Raw genomic sequence first — 23,597 nt, forward strand, 5'->3', positions numbered from 1 at the left:
TGAGAAAGACTGCCCACCATTTACTTTTCTTATAAGCTTGCTGAATATTTCCTAAGTCTTTCCTAAGGTATTATGTACGATAAAATTATAATCACAGCATCTCTAGGAAACAGGGCGCGTTATGAATTGTTATGAGTTTGAGGAGAAATTGGAGCCTTATAGATGACTTAAGATGGTCAACCAGGGTGACTCCTGTCCTCTGTTCTACCACCGCAGGGCTTTCTGGATGACACTAAACACCTTCTGTGGAGTAAACAGAGGCAGGGATCTGAGCAACCTCTCTGAAGAATTTTTAGGCCAGTCATTAAAAATCACAAGATAAATGGCTGTGCTTTCTGGCATCATCTTATATTTATTACGTTTCATATCATTTTAAGAAAGTTGGGTTTTATAGCTAATAGATTTTTTCTAAAATTAAATGCCCTTATTCAAGAAGACATCCCAAAATGGGAGGTGACTTTCATTTGCATTATATTTCACTGAAAGCATTTCTCAGAAGAAATAGAATAATAAAGAATATCACCTGAAGTTGTATTAACCAACTCCACAATCAGGGACTAAAATGAAAGGTTTCTAACTAGTCTTTAGTATTTCGCCTCCAGCACAAAGCATTTTAACATTCACTATAATTTCTCAATAGAAAAATGTTCTTTTTCTGAAACCAGAGACAACTAATATGATATTAAACATCAGAGTTTTTATTGTTGAAAGGCATTTATGACTCAAGCTTTTCTAATCTTAGAACATACTGTACAAGGTTTTGAAAGTCTTCAAACTTATAAACAGTTCTGTAAGTTATAAACTTCAAAGGATCTCATAATTAAAAAATTTGAAGCCCATTTCTTTCATGCCACATAATCCCTTCAAATATCCTTAATATAGAGTCATATTTTATCAGGCAAATATAGAACCCTTCAAATAACTTGAAGAGATAGTGTCTTGAAGAACAATTCCCCTTTCTAATCATCTATGTCATAGAGGTATGAGTAAGTGTAGGGGATAGAGAAAATCATGCAAAAAAACCCCAATCGAATTATAAGAGAAAGGAATAGCCTTTCATCTGACATAATTCAAACCATGTGTCTAATAGTATTAATCATTTTCTTTTAAAAAAAACCCAAAGAGCATTGTTTTATACTTTCCCAAAGACGTTCATTTCAGATGAGTCAAAGTGGCTTCCAAAACACCATAAGCACTCACTTTGCAAACTGGTCAATTTTACCAAGAACTAGCTTCTGCAACTGTCTGTTCTCTTGGCTCAATAGAAAATCTCTGAATCTGAGCATCATAGACTGATGTTCGATCATCTTAGAAAAGAATCTACCTGGGCAGGGAACTGAAAATAGCTTAACTTTGAAATTTCAGGGTCCAATTTAGCAGGAAGCAAAGTGAACAAAAGAAAGATGCATCTCTTAGAAGCTGCTGGAAATGAGGTTAGCAAGAAAATGAAACAAGCTCACAGATGTATTTAGGTGTGAAAATTCATTGCTCAAGTACCAGGGGCACAATGGTAATGTCAAGGAAAGATACTCAGTCACCCACCACCTCATTTGAGTTTCTAGACAGCCTCAAATATTTTCACTCCTCTTAAATGTACTCTTTAATAATACAATCCTTACTGAAACAGAAGAAATATATAACCTCAGCCTACAAACAGAAAATGCTCTCATGTCTTCCTGCTAGTATCCAACACAGAATTCCCTTGAATTCTCATGGAGATTATTTCCTGTGAATGTTTCTATTCTGAGATATTTTATCCATGGTAAGAATTAGACAGGAGATCAAAAAAACTGAAGTGTCTGTAGGGTTTAAGAAGCTAACAAAAAGGGATAAAGTGGGCTTGGTGGAGACTAGGGTGACTGGAGGGAGAGATCAAACTTTGTCTAGAAAGAATGGCCAGCTCTCGACTCAATAGCCAGAACACCAATCCTGGCAGAAATGAGATTTCGGATCCTTAAATTTTCCAGACATAAATATAAACTTTTAAATAAAAATTCCTAATTATTAAGCATTAGAAACTCATTCAAAAATTTAAACAATACTTTGGTGGCTAAAGAAATCCTGCCTATGCGCTTCATTTCATCAGCCGATTTGCAACCTCAGTGTTGGAAGAAGAAAATGAGAAATGGCCAAAGAGGTATTGTCAGGGTCCCATTCTTAAGTTGTTGATGAAGCCTTGGGTCTTCCTTGATCATAAAGAACTTTATCCAAAAGTATGATCCTATGTTAAAATTTCAAAAGTAAAATTTCAAAAGTATGTCAAAAGTAAAGTTCCTATGTTAAAATTTCAGTGTTTATTTTAAACTTCAAAACATTCTGTCAGACATAAAGATCTCCAGAGCAAGAAACTTTCTGTGTCAGAGGAAGGGAATCGTAGTTAAACACTTAAGATTCTGGTAAACCTGTCTCTAAAAGATGCACAGAAAAGATCATGAAAATGTCCAGCCAACAGCAGGGGCTTCTCAGCCAACATTGAAGCCGGTGGAAGAGAAAATTCCAATTACTGAGAAATGCAAAGTAGAGACTGTATATCACTGAGAAAAATGCAGTGAAACAGAAAGAAACCAAGCTCATCTCACTGAGCCAATAATATTTACAGCCTGTGGGTAGTGCCAAAATATTTCAGGAAATGCCAATGTCTTTCTTTGTAAAGCAAGGCCAAGTGTAATATTTAAACATAGCATATATATATCACTGGGGAGAACAGGCGAATATACATTTCCTCACTCTGCTTTACAAAGAATCTTAACATTAAGATTCATGGCCAAGGCAGGACTCCCTTCCCTCTCCAAAATTGAAGTTTCACTATCTAATGTTTCAAAGCCAACATTTCTGATAAATTTCTGTACTATCTTCTGTTAACCGTTCATGGCAGTACACAATGAATAAGTATGGCTCACAAAAGGCTCAATTTCATTTCTTTTCCTCATTTCCCACTGTGGTCCCAGACATCTCCAACACATGGATCCCCAACCACTTCTTTGAATCAGTCGAGTCAACTCTTCCTTCTGAGCTGGAATGGAGCAGGATGGGTAAGACAATGTAAAAGCCAAGCCACAGTTGCTCTCATCAAGAACAGTACCTGCTCAGGTTTCAGCCCAGGCGGGACCCAGGCGTACTCCTCCAAGGCGCAGCCTGAGTCGTCATCTGAGGTCGAGTTCCTCTGGAAGTCAAACATGAGTTTGCTGACAGTCTTCTCCATCTCCAGCGGCATCACCGTCACCATGTGCTCCTCCTGAGGGCACTTGCAGTGCAGACAGATCTTCCTGTGAGCAGCAAAGGTGGGAGGTGAGAAGGAGGGCAAAAAAAAAAAAAATCTATTTTTTCAGTTGACCTGTAGGTCCCCAGCCCTTGGATCCCAAATCATAAACACATCCGTTGGCAACTGTATTTTGACAAAAGCATGCAAAGAAATGTCCCACGGCATGCCGGTCTTTGTAGAAGACATGGCACTGAGCATGTGGAAACACTGTGGAAGGGGAGAGACCACCAGGCAAGCATGCTAAGTGTAAACATGGAGCCCAACCTTTCCTTCTAAATCGATATCCCAGGAAGAATATTAAAAGAGCTTTTATTTTTACTAGGTAGAACACTGGAGATAGACCATGACCACAATTTCCTTGACTGTAATAGTAATTAAATAGACAATATGCATGTTGACCAGAAATATTACCAATCGATTTAACAAATACTGACAATATACCATTTTTATAAAAGATGCCTAGACTTGGAAAAATGGACATTGCTTTGAAAAGAACTATAGGTGAGATTTTCTATAAGAAGAACAAAAATATTTATTTTCCCACTAAACAAATCTGGTTCTAAGATTTCACAGGCAATATATTTTCACCTCTACTGAAGATCCCCATAGATTTGAAATTCTAATTAGAACTCTGCATCTTCACTACATTGGTTATTTTTTAATATACAAGAGGACTATGCACGTGAATCATTTCAAAAGGTAGCAGCCAATGATAAAAATCTCTCCCCAAAATCAAACACTTCTTTTTAAGGTTACTATCTATTCCATTTTCCATTGCTACACAAATGATGAAGCAATAAAAAGGTTCATGTCAACAACACAAAAGCATTTCTAGCTTCCATCAATAAAATAGAGAAGAAAAATATGGAGGAAATTTTTAAGAAAATAAGCTGCTATATGTGTACTTTCATCTTTATGATTCATTCCAGTGGCATCTTATAAAAAGCAATGAAGAGCCCATAATCCTAATCCCCACGTGTCTGAGTTTTGTGATAACAGCTTTGTTAAGATACAATTCATATAATACAAAATTCACTATTTTAAAGTGTACAATGCACTGGCTTTTAGTATGTGCAGAGTTGTGAAATTATCACCAGTGCCTAATTTTAGAACATTTTTATCACCCCCAAAAGAAAACCTGTGTCCATTAGCAATAACTTCCCATATTCCCTTTCCCCAGGTCCTGACAACCACTGCTAATCTATTTTCCATTTCTATTGTTCGGCCTGTTCTGGAAATTTCACATAAATGGAATCGTACAATAATATATAAACTTTTCAAATTGCCTGCTTTCATATAGCATGATGTTTTCAAGGTTCATCCATGTTGCATCATGTGTTAATCTTTCATTCCCTTGTATTGCAGTATAATGTTCCATTGTATATTTTTTGTATCCATTCATCAGTTGGTAAGCATTTGGATTGTTTCCACTTCTTGACTTTTGTGAATAATGCTTCTTCTCTGAATATTTATGTATAAGTGTGTGTGTGTGTGTGTGTGTGTGTGTGTGCATGTGTGTGTGTACACACATGTTTTCAATTCTCCTGGGTTGATACCTAGGAGTAGAATTGCTGGGTCATATGGTAACTTTCAGTTTAATAACTTTAGGAACTGTCAAACTGTTTTTCAAAAATATATGCACTCTTTTACATTCCCACCCTCAATGAATGAGCATTCCATTTTTTCTACTTCCTTGCTACACTTGTTATTGTCTTTCTTTTTGATTGTTGCCATTCTAGTGGGTGTGAAGTGGTATCTTATTGTGGTTTTGATCTGTACTTTCTTAATAGTTAGTGAAGATGAGCATCTTCTTTATGTGCTTATTATATATCTTCTTTGAAGAAATGTCTTTTCAAATCCGTAATCCATTTGAAAATTGTTATCTGTCTTTACCATTAAGTTGTAAGCATTTTTTAAATATATTTTCTGGATACAAATCCTTAATCAGATATATGATTTGCAAAAATTTTCTCTCATTATATAGGTTGTCCTCACTTTCTTAATGATATCTGTTGAAGAACAAATGTTCTTTATTTTGACCAAGTCCAATCTATTTATTTTTCTGTTGCTGCTTGTGCTTTGAGTATCAAATCTAAGAAACCACTGCCTGTCCCAAGGTCATGAAGATTTATTCCTGTATTTTCATCTAAGAGTTTTATGATTTTAGCTTTTACTCATATATTAGGATCTATTTTCCATTTTGAGTTAATTTTCACATAAGGTATGAAGTAGGAGTTCAAATTCATTCTCCTGTGGCTATCCAATTGTCCCAGCACTGTTTCTTAAAAGTCTTTTCTCTTCCCCATTAAATTGTCTTGGCATCCTTGTCCAAAATCAACTCATCATAAATTTAAAGGTTTATTTCTGGGCTCTGAATCCTATTCCATTGATCTGTATGTTTATTTTTATGCCAGTACTACACTGTGTTCCTTATGGTCATTTTGTAGTAAGTTTTGCAATTGTGAAGTGGGAGTCTTCTAATTTTGTTCTTCTTTTAAAAATTTGTTTTGGTTCTTCTGGGCTCCTGGCATTTGCATCATAAAATATAAATTTTAGAATTAGCTTGCCAATTTCTGCAAAAAAAAAAAAATCCTGCTGGGATTTTGATAGGGATTGCATTGAATCCGTATACCAATTTGGAGAATATTGCTATCTTAACAATATTAAGTCTTCTAATCCATGAACAAAAGATGTTTTTCTATTTATTTCAGTATATTTTAATGTCTTCAGTGCTATTTTATGGTTTTCCATTATGGATCTTGAACTTCTCTTGTTGAGTTTATTTCTAAGTAATTTATTCTTCTTGATGCCATTATAAACAAAATTGTTTAATTTCTTTTCAGATTGTTACTGTAAACACAAATGATATTTGTACATCGATTTTGAATTGTGCAATCTTGACGAACTTGTTTATCCGTTCTAATAGTATGTGTGTGCTTTCCTCAGGATTTCTTATACACAAGATCTTGTCATCTGTGAATAGACAGTTTTCTTTCTTTCTTTCCAATCTGATGTCTTTTATGTTTTTGTCTTGCCTTATTGCCCCGGCTGGGACTTCCAGTATGATGGTGACTAGAAGTGGCATGTGTGGACATCCTTGTCTGGCTCCTGATCTTAAGGTAAGGTAGCCCATTTTTCACCATCAGGCACAATTTAGCTGTGGGCTTTTTGTAGTTGTCCTTTATTACACTGAAGAAGATCTCTGCTATGCTATTTTGCTGAGTGTTTTTTTTTTTTTAATCAGGAAAGGATGTTGGATTCTGAGTGCTTTTTTTAAGCACTGATTGAGGTGATCAGTTGTTTTTTTGTCTTTATCCTATTAATGTCTTGTGCCTGAATTTTGACACTAAAATGTACGGAAGAAACAAAATCAGTTTAGTCCAGCCAAATCAAGCTTGTCAAGATTCTCCTACTTCCTGCTTTTTATCAGACCAAAAATACAGACAGACAGATGCACACGTGGATCTGGTTTGCATCTCCAAACTCAAAGATGTTTCATCCAAATCCTTGCTGTTCCTTTTAAAAACAGTCAGAGCTCATTTTAACAGTAACTAACTAATCAGCTACTTTAAAGAAGCTGGAAGTTTTGGAAAGTTGTCAGATTTTTTCCCCTCCAGAACTTTTTATGCCAGCTTATGACTTAAGAAAAAAAGTTTTAGTGTGTTTAAGCAAATTTAGGTAGTTCTTCAGTGACTAATTTTTTTTTTACTAGAAAGTCATACTTTTAAAACAAAAAGTAGAAATTTTTTTGTTTTTTTGTTTTTTTTTTTTTACCAAATTCAGATTCTAGAATATTCATTAGTGAAACTCATTCAGCAATGCAGAGAAGAGCACAATATTTAAAGCTGGACGGGTGTGATCTAATGAACTAAATCTCCAGAAGAAGGAAAGAAACAAGACAAGAAGAATATGAAACATAGAATTATAGAACCAGTTCCAAAATAAGTCTCACTAAGTAGAAGCACGAACATAAAAGAAAGGGGAGACAGCTAAAAGCCCTGAGTAGTCATTCAACAAATAACTATCAAGCACCTACCAGGCACTGCTCTAGGCACTTGAGATATCTCAGCAAAACACAGATCCCTGCCTCCATGGAACCTATGTTCTTAGAGGGGGAGTAACATACAGTAAGCAATAAACATTAACAAATTCAATCATTTAGTATATGAGAGGCACTAAGAGCTACGAGAAAACAAGAAAGATGAGGCAGGAGGGTCATCAGGGCTGGGGTAGGGACATTCACAAGCAGAATGCACAGCAGTGGACGTTCTTAAAATTACACAAAGGAGTCCAGCTTCACACACCAAGAAAGAAGATACCACCTCACTTCCCAGAGAAGATGACAAAGGTGCAGAGAGGTTGAGCAATATGTTCAAAGTCAGCCCTAAATAGCTAGCAGAACAGAGATTCAAAGTATGATCTATCTGACTCCTAAACAAAAATAATTACCTATAGACGGCATACCTGATTCCAACCACAGAATACCCTTTTATTCCTGAACAGCAAACACATTCAGAAAAATCAAAACCTAAGAGAAAAAAAAAAGCAAAGAAAATAAAAGTGGTAAATCAAAGCCAGGAGGACCCTGTGCTTCCCTGCCAGCTGCCTGCCTTCCATCCTCATTTATAACTAATAGGCACTCTTGTGGCAAAGCACTTTTATTTGTAAAGAGTTTCAACCTCAGAGTGGTTTCATCAGAGCCTTTGGAAAGACTAATTTAATAACCTCTGTTTACAAATGGGGAACTCAATGTCCAGATGCTCATAAAGAGCAGAGGGTCAGAGGTAAAGCCAAGAGGCTTTCTCTTGACCCTCATGTGTCTCTCCCCATCTTGGCAAAACGCACACAACAACACCCAACAGCTCTGTCTGTTGACACATTGATTAAAGCTTTTCAAGAGTACGTGGGGAAGTATATGATTTGGTCTTTTTTTCCCCAAATAGACATTTATGAAAATAGAACCTGCTAGTAAAGCAGGATTTCATTTAAAAAATTCAACCATATGAAGCATGCATTGGTTTCATTCTGTCAGAATTGACATTCTACCTGCATATAATTGGATTTGTGAATGACAAGTTTCCAAGGAATAAGGCATGATTCAGAGAGCAGAGATCCTGCATTCCCTCTCCTGCTTTCCCTCCACCCAGCAAACAACCCCTACACACACTCCCCAGTCCCCACAAAAGAAGTTGCAGCTATTCATTCATTTTCTTTCACTTTGAGATGTTCTTCCATGGAATAAACAATACAGGTAGAGTCTCTCCTTTTAACCATTTCAAAGTACTCTGGTCATCTGCACTGGTGACCATACTGTTTGGAGGACAGCTAACAATTTATATCAGTTAGCTTACATACCGTGATGTGGAAGGGTTCATTAGAAAAAGACTGGGTGTGTGCCTGCGGGGTCCCTCATCCTCGAGGTGTTGACAGGTTATGTACAACACTAAACTCTGAACCATCACGCCTTGCTTGTGTGATAAGTGACAGAATGAAGGCAAAAGTAAATCTTCCTTTATCATATGATTCTGACAAGTTCAAGTTGTGAACTACAGCATTCTAGATTTGGATGGGATTGTAATCATCATTAGGTCCCTCTAAAAATTTTTCCTTCTCACTGTCTCTTTCACTCTCCCCTACTTTTTTAATGAGAGGAATATATCTTTTGCAGAAGAACTCACATATGGAAATACGTTCAATATTTAACACAGCGCTGCCCATGTTGATGTGAGGGAAGGAGACCCTGAACTCAATTTCTCTCAAGCTCAACTTCCTTCCCAAACTCCTGGCATTTCCATCATCCTAAGGTCCCAAGGTCGCAAAGACACAAGTATGGAAGCCAGGACACTGTCTTGGATTCCTCCAGGTCATTTCCAGTACTTATGAAAATATGAAATAGGTGCCCAGTAATTTGATAGATGATGAAAAGATGGGGGGGGTGGCTATTGATGACTTTTAAAAGACAATTCCTAATCATGAAACTCTGCATATAAATAATGATTCTAGTCATGGGAAATTGCATATCTGGTTGCCAAAACATTCCAGGGAGATGCTTCAGGAGTAGTGATGTACCCCAGGGACATTGATTAGACAGGTCTGACACAGGGCCCAGGAAGTGCACTTCCACCAGCAGCCCAGGGAATTCTGACCACACTTGGAAGACACTTCTGTAACTAGCCTCCTAGTTAGACGGTGCTACAGAGTATAGTCTGAAAACCAGTGTGTGTTCTACCAACATAACTCATGGTCTCAGCAACTTTGGGCAATGTAAATTTTTAAAAAAATACCGTTCCAGGGGATCTATGCCAACTCCTCCCGACCGCCATGCCTTCAACTATTGCATCACTAAGCCCACCTGTCACTCAGCTGGGTACCCACTGGGGCATGTGTGTGGAAAGGTGCTGGTGAGAGGCAGGACTACACCAGCCACCAGAATATTGTTTCTCATTGCCAGCCCTGTCATCTGTCCTCCTGCCTTTCACCTCACCTGTTGTATGGGCTTGTCTGTCCCAAGACCATGAACAGATCAGGTTCAGGCCACTTTTATGCATCGCATCAAGGGGTGACTGCTTAAAGAGCAGCTTAGCCCCAAGACGCACCAAGTGATTGATGAGGAATATGCACAATGCCGAACTCAGCATGGCAACACCTCAGTCAGCTGAGATCAGGCGTGGGAAAATATACTTTTGTTAAAGACAAAGTGCTAAAATAACCCAAAGGCCTCCACAGCACTTTGCTAAATAACAGATGTGTCTTGGGTATTTAAATTCTTCCATGACTCCAGCTCACTAAAGGCAAAGAATAACTCCTTTTATTCTTAATAAGAGGAAATCTTTTCCTCCTCATTATAATTTAAAGTTACTGCTTCCTTATCCTTAAAAAAAGCAACACACAATTAATGTAGAAAAGGATCAGGAATTACAGATAAGACAGAAGAAGAAAAATATTTCAAAACACTCACAGTCCCAGAGATAATCACTGTTAAACAGAAACAGCTGCTGGTCCTCTTTTTCCCTCGTGTTAAGAAACTGGAGACCAGATTTCATTCTATGTGTTCGCCATCAGCGAGTACCAAGAGACAAGGCTCTGGCCTGGAATGACAAGACATGAGCCAGAGCCACCCACACGTGCACACACAATACTCTCAGCAAATAGCTGTGCATTATTCAATTCTGGTAAGTGGGTTTGTTCTGATCTGGTACCCTGTAGCCGGATCAGAGAATTTATTTACGTAGTCTGGAAGATGCCGACAACATGGGGATTGCATATATATTTATGGGTATCTCAGAGTTCAGTTAGGTCCTACAGATAAAAAACATCTGAAAACCAGATTTCAACATCTATCAGCTTTCAATTTTCTGTGCAAGTGGGGAAAGATGGGGCATGGATAACTTAAAACCACCAAGCACTGGCTCTAAATTGCATCTCTGTACACCAGTCACATATTCTCAGTGCTGCAATAACTTACGTCACCTCAAACCACCCAAAGACCTGTCCTGGCAGGACAGGCCCAGGAGCAGCTGGGCAGGAGTCTGGCTTTTTCAGTTTGTTCTGCTGTCCAGCTTCCTAGGGTTTCTAATGAGAGCATCATCTTTTCACATGCCATGCAAAGCACCAGCTTAAAATGAGCCAAAAAATTATTCTGAGTTTACTGCCCTTGGGAACACCTTTCCCAGGCTTCAGGAGGCAAATAAGTGTTTTGGGTGAAGAGAGTTTTTATTGGGTTGCAGGCTGCCCGGAAATAAGTGAATAAAGAGACAGTGGCTGTACTTAACAAAAAAGGCACGACCGTGCTGTGCTTAAGTGAGCCAGTAAGAACCGGAAGCAAGGTCCCCCTGCCCTAAGATATTGTTGAGATAATCCTGCCCCCACCATGAATAAGTCAGAGTTGTCAAAACTGAGCTGTCATAAAGGACGCAAGCTGTTCCTCTCCAAAACTGCTTGGGTTATAGGATTATATGACCCACACACGGGGCTTCGGCTTCCACCTTCCACCACCCCCAAAACACAAGTGGAGGATCGGAATGGCAGAGAGGAAAAAATATATTTGTGGAGGCTGGCCTGAAATGAAGGGAGCTCCAAGAGGCAAAAGTCTGCTCCCAAAGGATCAAGGACCTCACATACCAGGTCTGCCCTCCAGGGCCCTGACTCCTGCCTTCCACTCCAACAGGTGCTTTGGTACTGGAGGATGGCAGGGAAGGCTGTATTTCTACTATTGACATAATTTCTTACATTTATGGAAGATTTATAATAGTCACATTATTTTTACATAATTTATCTCATTTATTCATTCTCACCAGTCCTGTTAAATTGGCATTTTTAGCCATTTCACAGCTATAAAAATTTAGGCTATGAACTTATATGCCACTTGGCTGAAGTCATACAAATTAGAACTTATGTCCTCTGACTCCAAAACCAGTGCTCTTTCTACCACCTTGTTTTTGGTGGCTAAATCTTCCTTCCTTCTTTTCTTCTGTGCATTTTTCCATCCTTCTCTTTATCCATATCCATCATCCATCCACATCTATCCATCCATTCATTCATCAACCCAAATCCACTGAAACATTCAACCTACCAACCAACCATCCAAGCAGACAACAGTAGTTGAGCATCTACTGTGTGCCAGACACTGTACTAAGGTGCTGAGCACAGAGCAGTGATTAATACAGATAATTATCTCTAACCTCATGGAGCTTCGAGTCAAGAGAAGGAGACAGACAACAGGCAGGCAAACAAAGGTAAATTTGTCATTTATATATAGTGATGTGCCATGATGGAAACAAACAGATAGAGGAGAGAGGGGATGAGGATGGACCAGGAGAGAATTCCCCACTGAAGTGACATCTGAGTTGCGCTTAGAAGACTGAGTATGAGGCAACTCTGAGAAAAGCCCGGCAGCGAGTTTTCTGGGCATAGGAAAAGCAAGTACAAAGGCTCTGAGGTGGGAAGAGCACCGTATGAGTCATTCTCAGGAGGCGGTGTGTGTCCTCCCCTCTCCCATCACTGTCTACATTGATGACAGTGACCGAACTGGCTGAGCCACTGCCTATCCCAAAGCTCAAGCACAGATGTAAAATTTAGGGGATGGTGCCATCTTAGTGGGCGTAAGAAAGTTCTTCCATTCTCCCAAATTCCCTTCTCCTTGGAATCCTTATATCCCTCTGTATTGATATCTAGATGTCAGCATATCCTGTTATCTCCCGGTCACAATATTTTGTTTTCCCCTCTCTCAGCAGGATGAACGAGGGACCCAGGCATGAACCTTGACACTTGCCATGTCTGGAAGCAAGATTTATATCTCTATGAGAAAGGAATAATGGTTTCCTAATAAACACAGAAGTGAAAGGGCGGAGACCATGATGGGGCCAGCTGGGTAGGAGGCTGCTGTGTTCCGAGAGCCAAAACCCTGCTGCTAGGCCCCGTCCAACTCCCTGCCCTCTGCCCAGGCTCCAGTGGCTCTGGCCATCTGCACCAAGAAGAGCTTCTCTCTCCCTGGTGCTGCCAAGGTTGGTCTAGGATAATTTTCAGCGGCAGTTGTTTCCTCTCTTAATTCATATGTCAATTCATACTTCAGTGAAGAAATATACAGTGCCCTGCTTTAGATAAATTATCTTGTAATTTTTGAGCAGTGGAGACACATTTTTAAAAAAAATAAGTCTCCTGGATGACTTTTCATATTTTGGACATCTTGTGCCATACTTTTATTTACAGGTATGATGTCTCAGCAACTGAAGGATGTGGCCATAAATTGAGTTTCCTCAAAATCAGATCCTCAAAAGGTATCTGAGCATAATGAAGTTTGGGAGGAAATCCCAAGAAGCCCTGACAGGGAATTGGGGAAGAAAAGCAGGGAAGGGAAGGATGCTAACTAATGTACAATGAGGTATGAGCAGTCTGTAGCTTTGGGCAACTCTGACTGTGACTCATTTCAGGTGAGGTATAGGAGGTGGCATAGAACATTTCTCAGAGGTGTTCCACTGGAGAGTCAAGAACACAGAGGTACTTATCCACCAATTCCCAACAGTGCCTGGGTGAGGACCACTCCTGGGGCCCTCTGGCCTACCCTGCATGCAAGACAGGCTGGCTCAAGCAAAAGGCTATAATTTCTACTGAGACAGGAACCATGGGTCAGAGTATACTGGAATGGTGAGTGCCAAGGGGTAAGAAGAGAATGCCAAAAATATCTGCCCCTGGCAGTTTTACTTATTAAACAATAATTCACTGAATATCTACTATGTTCTAAGTATTCTGGTAGGTGTTGTGAGGAATTAAAACTAACAAACAAAAACAATCAGGAATCCCTGTCTCGCTTGGACAAAAGATATATACAGCCACAAAGAGCTAGACCACAACTTTCAAAGTGAAGAGTACTTGTGGGGATGTTAAAGAGAATGCCCTTGTTCTGAGGAAATACATGCTGAAATATGTACAGGTAAAGGATGATGTTTGAAATTTATTCTCAGATGGTTCAGCAATAATTATAATAAGGTGTGAATGTGGGGTGGGGAGGGAGAAGAATAAGAAAGTGGGGGAGAGAGACAGAAAGAGAGAAGCACAAATGTAGCAAAATGTTAACGATGGAGAAATCTAAAAGGGTATAAGGAAAGTCATTATATTATTCTTGTAAGTTCTATGTAATGTTGTGATTTTTCAAAATAAGTTTTAAAACAAACAAAAGTGAAAATTACTTTGACTTTGCTGTTAGGTTAATAGTTAATAGAAAACCTACCACATTCCAGGCACTGTGCTACAGAGAGTTCCTATTAATGAGAAGTCAGAGAGGGCCTCCCTGAGGAAGCTGCACCTGAAGGATGCTGAGTAGCAGGTCGCTAGGTGAAAAGAGAAGGAAGGGGTATTTCTGACTGGTAAATAAAGATGTGGCAGTGGGAGAACATGGTGTCATTAAGGTATTGAGAGGAGTCTTAGAGGGTGACAAGATGGAGACAGACACATGTGCTCCATGGGAAGGAGTCTTGACTTTATTGCAAATGTCTTCATAGCCAGTGAGGAATCTGCCCACCAAACACCAGCTAGCTAATTCAGCATGGTGACGAGTAGACAGAGGGAGCCTGCAAAGGAGAAGAGCTGGGCCACTGACTGTGTCTCCATGGCAACACTGCTACCTGCCTCATCACGTTTCTACCAAAAGCAGTTCGAACCTAGAGCAACTCCAATTTCCTTAGCTGCTGTTGGACCCACTGCCCTGCTAAGATAAACCAGGGTGGATGAACGGTGGGTGGTCACTCGTTGTAAATAGATTCCTCCACTTTGTCCACAGGCTAACAGTGATTTTACAGCATGCTTTGTCTTTGCTTCATTGGACACTTAGCACAGCGAGTTCCTAGAGCTCCTTCTTTGTAGACAAGTCCTTCTGAGAAATGATGGCAAACCATTCTAACACTTCACCTGCAAACTTCGAGGCAAGAGCTGGAAGATGCCACAGAATATCTGTTTGCCCTTCTCTCTTTCTTTTCCATGCCATCTGCTGAGGGTCTTCTTAAGTCTCTACCTACCTTGTAGCAGATGCTGGCTAATCTCATGTAGACAAGAGATGAGACATTAAATATGACCTAAGTACTTGAAGACTGTAAATAAAGTGCAGTGGATTAAGACCTTAGATTCTGGAGGTACAGTGATTTGGGTTTAAAACCTAACTCTGCCACTTCTTTAAGTTGCTGCTAGAATTAAATACCTTAACACATATAGCACGTTTGGTATAGTGAAACCTGGCTATGTTTGCTGGATCCTATGCTATGTGTAGGGATATAAAGTAAAACAAACAAGTAAATAAAAATTATCATGGTTCTTGCTCTCTAGAAGTCAATCTAGGCCTCAGTAATATATTCTAGTTAGGAAGGAAACAGATCAATGGAAAAGAGATAGGTGATGAACAAGTCATTTTTATGTCTTTATGAAACACCTAGTACATACTAAAAGTGTTCCAGACTAAGGAAGGTAAATATGATTACCATCCTTACTAAAGGCTTACTAAACCTTACCATGCTTTTAATATTTCCAGGTCACACAAGTAACCTTTTTTTCTTACCAATATACAATTAGGTAGACAAACTGGATATTAAATGAATCACCCTGGGGACTAATCACACACTTTAGAGCTTACCACACACTTTTAATTCAGACAATTCTGTGAATTGCCAAACATCTCTGTAAGGTCAGTCAGAAGAGTAAGGGTGATTACTGCCATTTTATAGATGAAGAAGGCGAAGCCAAGACAGGCCACATGCTATGGTTGTGCTACTAAGTGTTGGAATGTCTACAACTTCAAATCTACTTCATTTCCCACCAAGACAGGGGAGGTAAAGTCAGTTTGGTTCCATTTCTACGGTATGATTTTCTCAACTTTTCTTTTGAAGAAAATATTTTCTAAGCAGATGCTGGCCTCTGTGCTGAGCACTTTCCATGTATTCTTTATTTAAACCTCAAAGCACAGTCTGAGATTGAAATTATTATTATCCTCATTTTACAGATGGTAAAACCAAGGCTCACAGAGTTTCTGGAACTTACCCAAGACTCACAGCTAGGAGACAATAAAAATGAAAATGCAAACCCAAATCTGCTGGACCCCAGAGCTCTTCACCAAATGCCTGAATGCCTTTTTGAGGCCCCTTCAGACTGACTGCACTGCTCCCTTAATCCATGTAAAACAAGTTGTGCTTTTCTCCTTGTTCACAGAGAGGCCCCCAAATCACTGGCAAGTCATAGGAAATTCTTAAGTGGCTGCTTATTAATAACATTTTCAGTTTATATTAGGCCGCCTTTCATCCAGGGGAACTCGGCCAGCTCCATACACAGAGAAGCACTGAAATCCAGTCATTTCTGGAATGGACGGGGGCCAGCTGGCAAAAACATCCCTCAGGGGCTTGGCTTGTGGGGATTCTGGCAATGGTCACACCCTTCAAAACTTGACAGGGGCCCTTTACTATTTGTGCTGAAGGGCTCAAGGCAAAAACTTCCCAGAAATCCATGTTCTTCAGTGAATGAGGCCAAAGACTCAAGATGACCCCGGCGACTCAGGAAACAAAAGCATCAAGAAATTGGGTGTTTCCCAAAAATTGATGCTGGGCGTAAAGCCTCTCAATTCAGACTGAGTTAGATGCAACAGGGAAAGGCATTATTTTCAGGAGAGCCCTGCTTCCGTCAAGTACAAGGGAAAAAACAAAATAAGTTTCTCAGGGTTTCTCATAGCAGGGACAGGCCAAAAAGGCAAGATGCCGACTTTTCTTATTCAAGCTGGATCTATGAAAAGATTTTTGCAGTTTTGTTACGAACCATTCTGCATCAGTAAGAGGATAGAGGAGAGTACACAGAAAAAAAATAACATTTCCTAGTTTCGTGTTTTATTGGAAAGAAGCCCTTGATTAATTGAATTTACATGTTCTACAGGAGTTAAGTTTTAAAATTATTTAAAATTTCTATATTCAGATTTGACAAGGTGATGGTTGAAGGATATTTGCCCCTAGATGCACACTGCCTCCCTCCTCCCAGCTCCAAAGCCTGTTAGATGTAGCAAAGCCCTCACATGCCTGGTGTAGTTGATAGAGTGAACACCACCAGCCCAGACTCTGGACTTCCTTGTACATAGGGCAAGTCTCAGTCATTATTCATCACCACATCTCACCATATTTGTATCTTTACTCCCCTAGTCCATTTCATCATTACCTCCTGCCTGGGCTACTTTTAATGCCCTGCTTTCAATCTCACTGTTCTAGAATCTATATTTTATCAGCTGTTTGTTTTTAAAATAATTGTATCAATTGAGTGTAATTGGTAACACTCAACAATCCTGCTTAACATGTGTCATTAGCATGCCTATGCAATTAGAACAAAGTGCACACTTGTTAACCCTGGCCTACAAGATCCAATATGTAATCTGGCCCCTTCCTCTCTCTCCAGCTTCCTTTTGTCCCACTGCCCATCTTGTCTACCACATTTCGGCCTCATTGACCTTTCATTGTGTTTTGAACTTGACAAGGACATCCCTCCCTTAGCTTCTTTGCAGTGGCTGTTCCTATGCTTGGAATATCTTCCTCTCTGCTCTTTATGACCTGGCCTACTTTCCATTATTCATCTCATCATTCATAGGTACCTCCAACAAGGTACCCTATGAAAAATATCCTTTTTCCCCTTCTCATTCACTATCTATTATTCTTAAATTTTTTTTTCCCTTACATTTTTCACCATCAGAAACCATCTTACTTGTTGATGTGTCTATTATGTTTTTCCCACTGTAATGTAACTTCTGTAAGGTCAAGGAGCTTATCTTGTTTCTAGGACAATGAGCATTCAAGGCAGTTTTTAAAAATTTTGACTCTCAAATGCCAAAGCCCAGAACCTAGCTTGATAGTACTGAACCAGCAGGCTACGGGTCCTACATGGGCACGCAAACAAAGTATGATGGATGGGTAAAATTTTTTATTACTTATTTTATGCAATAATTGAACCTATATTTTATTACAATGATGCCAAAAATGTAGAGTGTGAGGTAACTACATGATCAGTAGTATATCATCAAAACTACACCAAAGAAAGATTGCCATTTTTTGTAGATTAAATGAAAGTATGTGAAAAAGGAAGGTTAGGGTGGAGGACAATATGCTTTCTGTTGAGAATAACTGAGAACTGAACTGTAACTATAGTGTAATTCAATTAAGTGTAAATCCAATATTTTAAAGAATGCCTTGAGTATAGAAAGACTGAAAACCCCTAACCTAACCCAAAGTAAATGTTCAAAACATTGTTAAATGAATAATGAGAAGTGTCTGAAACAGAAGAATAGGTACACCTGTTGCCTTGGTATCTGAGACCACAGTCCCCAAGTTGTTCATTTGTAAAATGGAAGACAACCAGGAAATTCTCCCTCCAGTGCCACAGAGCTCAGGATTACTTAGGGGCAGCCATGGAGAAAAGTATATGAGGTCTGTTTATAAAGTATCCAGCTAGCTATGTAATATGAAAAATAGAGACATTTATTGAAGGAGATACAAGATACAAGAAACACCACACATAGGACAATGACATTTCAGTCCCATTCAAAGTAGGCACATTGGGGCCTCACACAGGTCCCCAATCACCATCAGCTGCTCCGTTGTACTTTCCTGAATCTCACTGACAGTCTGAAATCTCTTCCTTTTCAAAGGTGGTTTTAGTTTTGGGAAAAGCCAGAAATTTCAGGTCACCAAATCTGGGCTGTAGGGGGGCTGAGTCACCCAGGTGACTTGATGTTTGGCCAAAAAACTCTGCATGAGCCGTGATACATGAGTGAGCACATTGTTGTGATGAAGCTGTCAATCACGAGTTGCCCATGGCTGCGGCCTTCTGAATCATCCAAATAGTTTCTGCAGAGGAATGTTCAAGCTTAACACAAAATCTGATGCAGATTTATTGTTCTTCTCATTCAGTCATTTTGAATGTGACAGCCACACAGTACACATTCTCATTCAGCGGCATCTACCACCCCCACTGACTAGCACTGTGAAGTTGTCATTGTTCACACATCTGCATTCCTGCCCACTCTCCTTGGCTACCGGGTTACATCGATGTCACACAAACTGTTCTCATTATATTAATAATCGTTGGACTTTTTCCAGACAGACCTCGAATTTCCACTGAGGACAGTTTTTTCCAGTCCCATGTTAACCTATGGGGATTTTCCTGGACGTATCTATAACAATCTTCCTGCCACTCCAGTAGTTCTTAACCTTTTGGGTGACTTTATGTCTTTAAGGATCTGATCTCACCCTTCAAAAATGACCACACACACATTCACAGAAACTTTTGCATTTAATTTCAAAAAGTTCGTCAGTCTTCTCTGGTTCTTTGATGCTCATGGACCCAAGTTAAAAACACCTGGTTCAGAGAACTGGTTAAGTATAAAAGACCTTCTCTACTATTCCCCATAGGGCCAGAGACAGTGCCTGGTACCTTGCAGATGTTCTATTTCTTACTCTCTGCAATGTTCTTTTAAAAGTTCAAAGTAGCACATCATATCATAGTTACCATTTAGGATGCTAAATCTCAGCAATTCAGTGGTAAAGGATTTGAAACAATTTTTAAGCACAGCAAAGGCAAACCACATTGGTGTTTAGGCAGCCAAATTGACAACGTGAAAGGAAGGCAAATTCAAGCTTGTCTGACCAAATCAAGCCCAGTGACTGCTTTCCATCTGTTCACCTTTCAGAAGCCATTCTAGCAAGAGCCCAAGCTCCTGTTGTTGAGTGATGAACATGCGAATTCTTTGCTTTGTATTTTCACCCTCCTTCCTAATGAGGCAGGTGTTCAAAGTGGCCCAACCTCCACAGGAAGCATGGGGTGGGGGGAAGGGGGAAGGTGGGCTATACACAGTTCCAAACCATGGCAAGACCCTAGTCTTGACAGGCTTTCTAGGTGACCTCTGAGATAATGAACTCAAATGCAAGTGATAGACTTAAGCAGTAATTTTAATGAACTCCTGAATCTTGATGGATAAGCTGTCAGGGGAGAGTTACACAGTTGCTGAGCAAAGAGCAGCCATGCCATCTGTATTGGCCTCCCAGCCAATGAATGGCTGGATTGCCCAAAGGATGCCCACAGACAACGGTTCAATGTAAAGGAAGCACTCCTCTGGGAGCACAATGGCAGGAAAGCTGGATTATCACTGGTAATGAAAAGTGACAGGAGCCTTAAGGATAGGCACCATATTAATCAGAACAACAGGGTGTACATATAACGGAGAAAGAAAAAAAAATCTATACAACCTTTAACCAACAATTCAACGGAAACTTTCAATAAGTCTGCAGGTCATCCATGCTTGTGGAGCAAGAATAAAATGTAGAGTAAGTAGAAAATACAATTTCTCTTTAGCATGCCTAAGCAATTTGTAGGTGTTTAATAATTATTTATTAAACTGAAAAGAGAACCAACTTCCAGGGAATTGCAAGGGTAAACATGGCACATAGGTTAATCTGCAGGGCAAGCTATCGCTGATGGGTAGAGGCTACCTGGAGTGTTGTGTTGAGAAGGATTCTGAGGTTCTGTTTAGTCTTGACAGAAAGAGCGTGGTGGTCATTAGTGAGGTCTGTATTGGACAAGCACCTGGCGATGCAGGTGCCAGATTTTTGCCATACTAATACTATGGTCAGGAGATTTCCAAGGATGGAGTTCAAACACGGGTACACACTCAAGTAAGAATAACTTTCTGCACTGAAGAAGGTTTTCCCTACCATTTAAATGAAGCTTCTAGGGGAAAAACAAGAAAGAATAAGGGGAAAAAGCAGACATCTCTTTATCATGCCAAGTCACATCCTGCTGTCCAATGAGGTGATAGATATCAAAGTCATATAATGCTCACAATCAGCCGCATATGACTTCTACTTACAAGGCACATTCACTGGGAATGAATTCAGGTTCAGGATAGTTATTTACATTGCTGCCATATCCTGAGTCACAAAGATACTCTCAGTTGGGTAACCCTGCTCTTTCTGTTAAGGCAGAAAAGTGATCAGAACTATCGTCCAAATTTACAAAAAATAAAAAAAGAAGAAGATTGAAAACTAATGGGATTTAATTCTAAAAAACTAGACACTCAGTTAACCATAACTCTAAATATTCCCATTCTTCTAAATAATCCCTTCAGCTAACATTTTCCCCCTTGTTGAACTATCCAAGACAACTGAGCAAACACCAGTGTTCTTCAAAACTTCATGAGGCATCTGATTTTAATTAATATAAACCAAAACAATCATTTTTTAATGAAAACAAGACAACCTCATTTGGCAATGATTTCAGATAATTCTTATGATTTCAGGTGCCCTAAATATTTATAAGTATATATATCATATAAGCGAATATATTTATTTATGATGTTTGCGTATATACAAAAACACACACACAAATAAGTTCCAGGATCCTCCACATCTACTGTCTCTGTAAGATATGAAGGCTTCAGAGTTATACAGGATGAATTCAAATCCCAGCTTGGTAAGTTACTAAGCTGTGTGACTTTAGGCAAGTTATTTAACCTCTCTGCTTAGTTTTTGATGAATGCAGAGGATAACATAACCTGCCTCATAAGGTTATCATGAGGAGTAAATAAGATATAGCATATAAAACAGTGAGCACTCTGTCAACTGTAAGCAGTCATTAAATGTTAGTTATTAATTATTTACATTACTTTTCAGAAGGAGTAACTGAGTCACAGAGCAACTAAGTGATTTCTTTGAGGTTCACTCAAATAAGAGATGATAATACTAGGACTACAATCTGGGTCTTCTGAATTTAGTTAAATTTTCTTTCTTTTGGAATATGTTACTCCTATTTTAAAGAAGGGGCAGCATCGGTATCACCAAGGAATTTGTCAAAAACGCAGCATGTGCATTTCAGCAGTTCCCCCAGGTGTGTGCATATGAAACTGGAGAAGCCTGGGCCTCTAGCACTCTGCAGAATATGTGCGTGCATAACATAGACCCAGGGGGCTTCTGAGCGGGAATGGGCAGCACCAACATGCTGAGGGACCATCCACCCCCTCTTCATTCCTCTGAAACATCCAAAGGTCAATGTTTTTCCAGGAAGCTCCAAGTCATTCTCTGGAAGGCTACTGATTCTCATATTCTAATACATAGTCAGCAGAGCGGTCAGGTCCTGATATAAAACCTGGCCTTTTAGTTGTCCACCCAAGGGCAGCCCACCACGCAAACCACATGTCTTCACCAACCAGCTGACTTCATTCCTAAAGTTTACGCTTACCAAGGTCAATGCTAGATGAGAACTAATAGTTCATTTGATTCAGGACATTTATTCTAGGGAAAAAAGGACTGAGGCTCAGAAAAGGGAAACAATTTTAGTTAGAACCCGATGTGCCTGGAACAGTGGAAAAAGAGCCAACAAGCTTGGCCCCTCTCTCTAGATTCCAACTGGTTTGCCCATGGCCACAAGTGTGACCCAGGAGAGTGTCCCATGCGCCCTCTCCTCCAAAAGACTCCTTCTGTTGGTATGCAGCTTTTCATCCTCATCTCAGCACATTTTACTGACTTTCCAACCAACCTCACCTTTTCATTTTAAAAGCCACATTCAAAGCTGTGGATGAAGAAGCCATATGTTCTGTTTTATGCCTGACGTATTCTCTTGGATGCTTCCAAATTTACCAAAATAGCGACCAAAAGGATTTTATTTCAGCAGCTAAATAATGAGGTATTTCTCAAATGAGGGATCCACAGAAGGCAAAGGAAAATTATTCACAAATGATATTATAGTAAAAAGTACAAGGAGGTCTAGAGTGGTGGACATACTGATAAATCAGGCTTTGGACTGCGATTATTCTGGATTCGGACCCCAACTTCACTCTTTCTTTACTGTGCAACCTTGACCAAATTTCCTAACTTTTAGGAGTCTTGGTTTCTCTATCTTTCATGTCAGCTAGCACACAGTAGTTGCACAATCTATAGTAGTTATTTTTTAACACATTTACATAAGCACACAGACTATCTACAGACACATAGACACCCAAAATATGCACTTACATATATACTAATAGCTACCCTGGAAACATCTGACCCGGTGACCACGGAAAGTGTAGCTTTTTTTCAGCTGAATCCTGGAACTTTCATGAACAAGCATCTCTGAGGACTCACAACTGAAGAATGGATGCCAAGAAGAGAGCTGGAAAAATGGCATCCTGCCCAGCTGAAACAAAATGCTAAGAATTCCTGTCCCAGTTACTTTTAACCCTGGATGGGGCTGGATAGTATGTGCAAGGTCTGATTTTAAAGAGCCAAAGAGGACTGGGGGACCTGGGACCAATCACTCCCAGTGCCAGAGGAACAGAGGCAACGCAAGTCAGTTATCCGTCAGACAGGCAGGAGGCAGTCCCACATCCCAAGGAGTAAAGGGTCCCTGTGTGCCCCAGGATGGTTAACACACAGAAGCTCCAATACTGGGACCAGGAAGGAGGAGGACAGCCGAAACCGCCATAGTTCCTTCTTCCTGACACAGGCTCACGCTGCTGCTCTGGTAAGGCGCTCCCTGACAAGGCCAGCCCCAACTTCCCCAATGCCGTCATGCCCCACCAGTGATGTCTGCGGAGTCTCTGCTCTCCATAGTATTACTGCGCCTCTTCTGCGTGGGCTCTCATTAACACTGAGTCTTTGGTTCAGCCAGCTTGATTTTTACAGAGTTAGTAGCCAAACGTGTTCCGGAAGTTTACCCTCTACACTGACCCAGGAAAGGCAGGCTCATATTGTACCAGAAAATGTGCTCTTTTTACTTCATGCACTTTGTAAAACAGTCTGTGTGCTCTGGTGTAAAACATACCTAGTGTTAGGCATGAGTAGGGTTTTAGGATTTG

General features: G+C 39.9%; 1 protein-coding gene across 2 annotated transcripts in view; it reads right to left on the bottom strand.

The window, feature by feature from the left end:
- The window catches only part of PRICKLE2 (prickle planar cell polarity protein 2), a 149,871-nt gene that overhangs the window by 78,512 nt on the left and 47,762 nt on the right, over nt 1-23,597 (bottom strand). Inside the window, exons 2-3 of one of the 2 annotated variants that reach the window (XM_054595359.1) lie at nt 7,727-7,790; nt 3,083-3,266 (exon numbers count right to left, since the gene is read on the bottom strand). In XM_054595359.1, coding sequence (XP_054451334.1) covers nt 3,083-3,226 — 144 coding nt within the window. In that variant the 5' untranslated portion in view covers nt 3,227-3,266; nt 7,727-7,790. The remainder of the gene's footprint in view (nt 1-3,082; nt 3,267-7,726; nt 7,791-23,597) is intronic. The other variant, XM_054595358.1, reaches the window with a different exon arrangement.

This window comes from Pteronotus mesoamericanus, unplaced genomic scaffold (assembly GCF_021234165.1).
Source record: "Pteronotus mesoamericanus isolate MK-2021 breed Mesoamerican mustached bat unplaced genomic scaffold, CSHL_Meso_final scaffold_54, whole genome shotgun sequence".
NCBI lineage: Eukaryota > Metazoa > Chordata > Mammalia > Chiroptera > Mormoopidae > Pteronotus > Pteronotus mesoamericanus.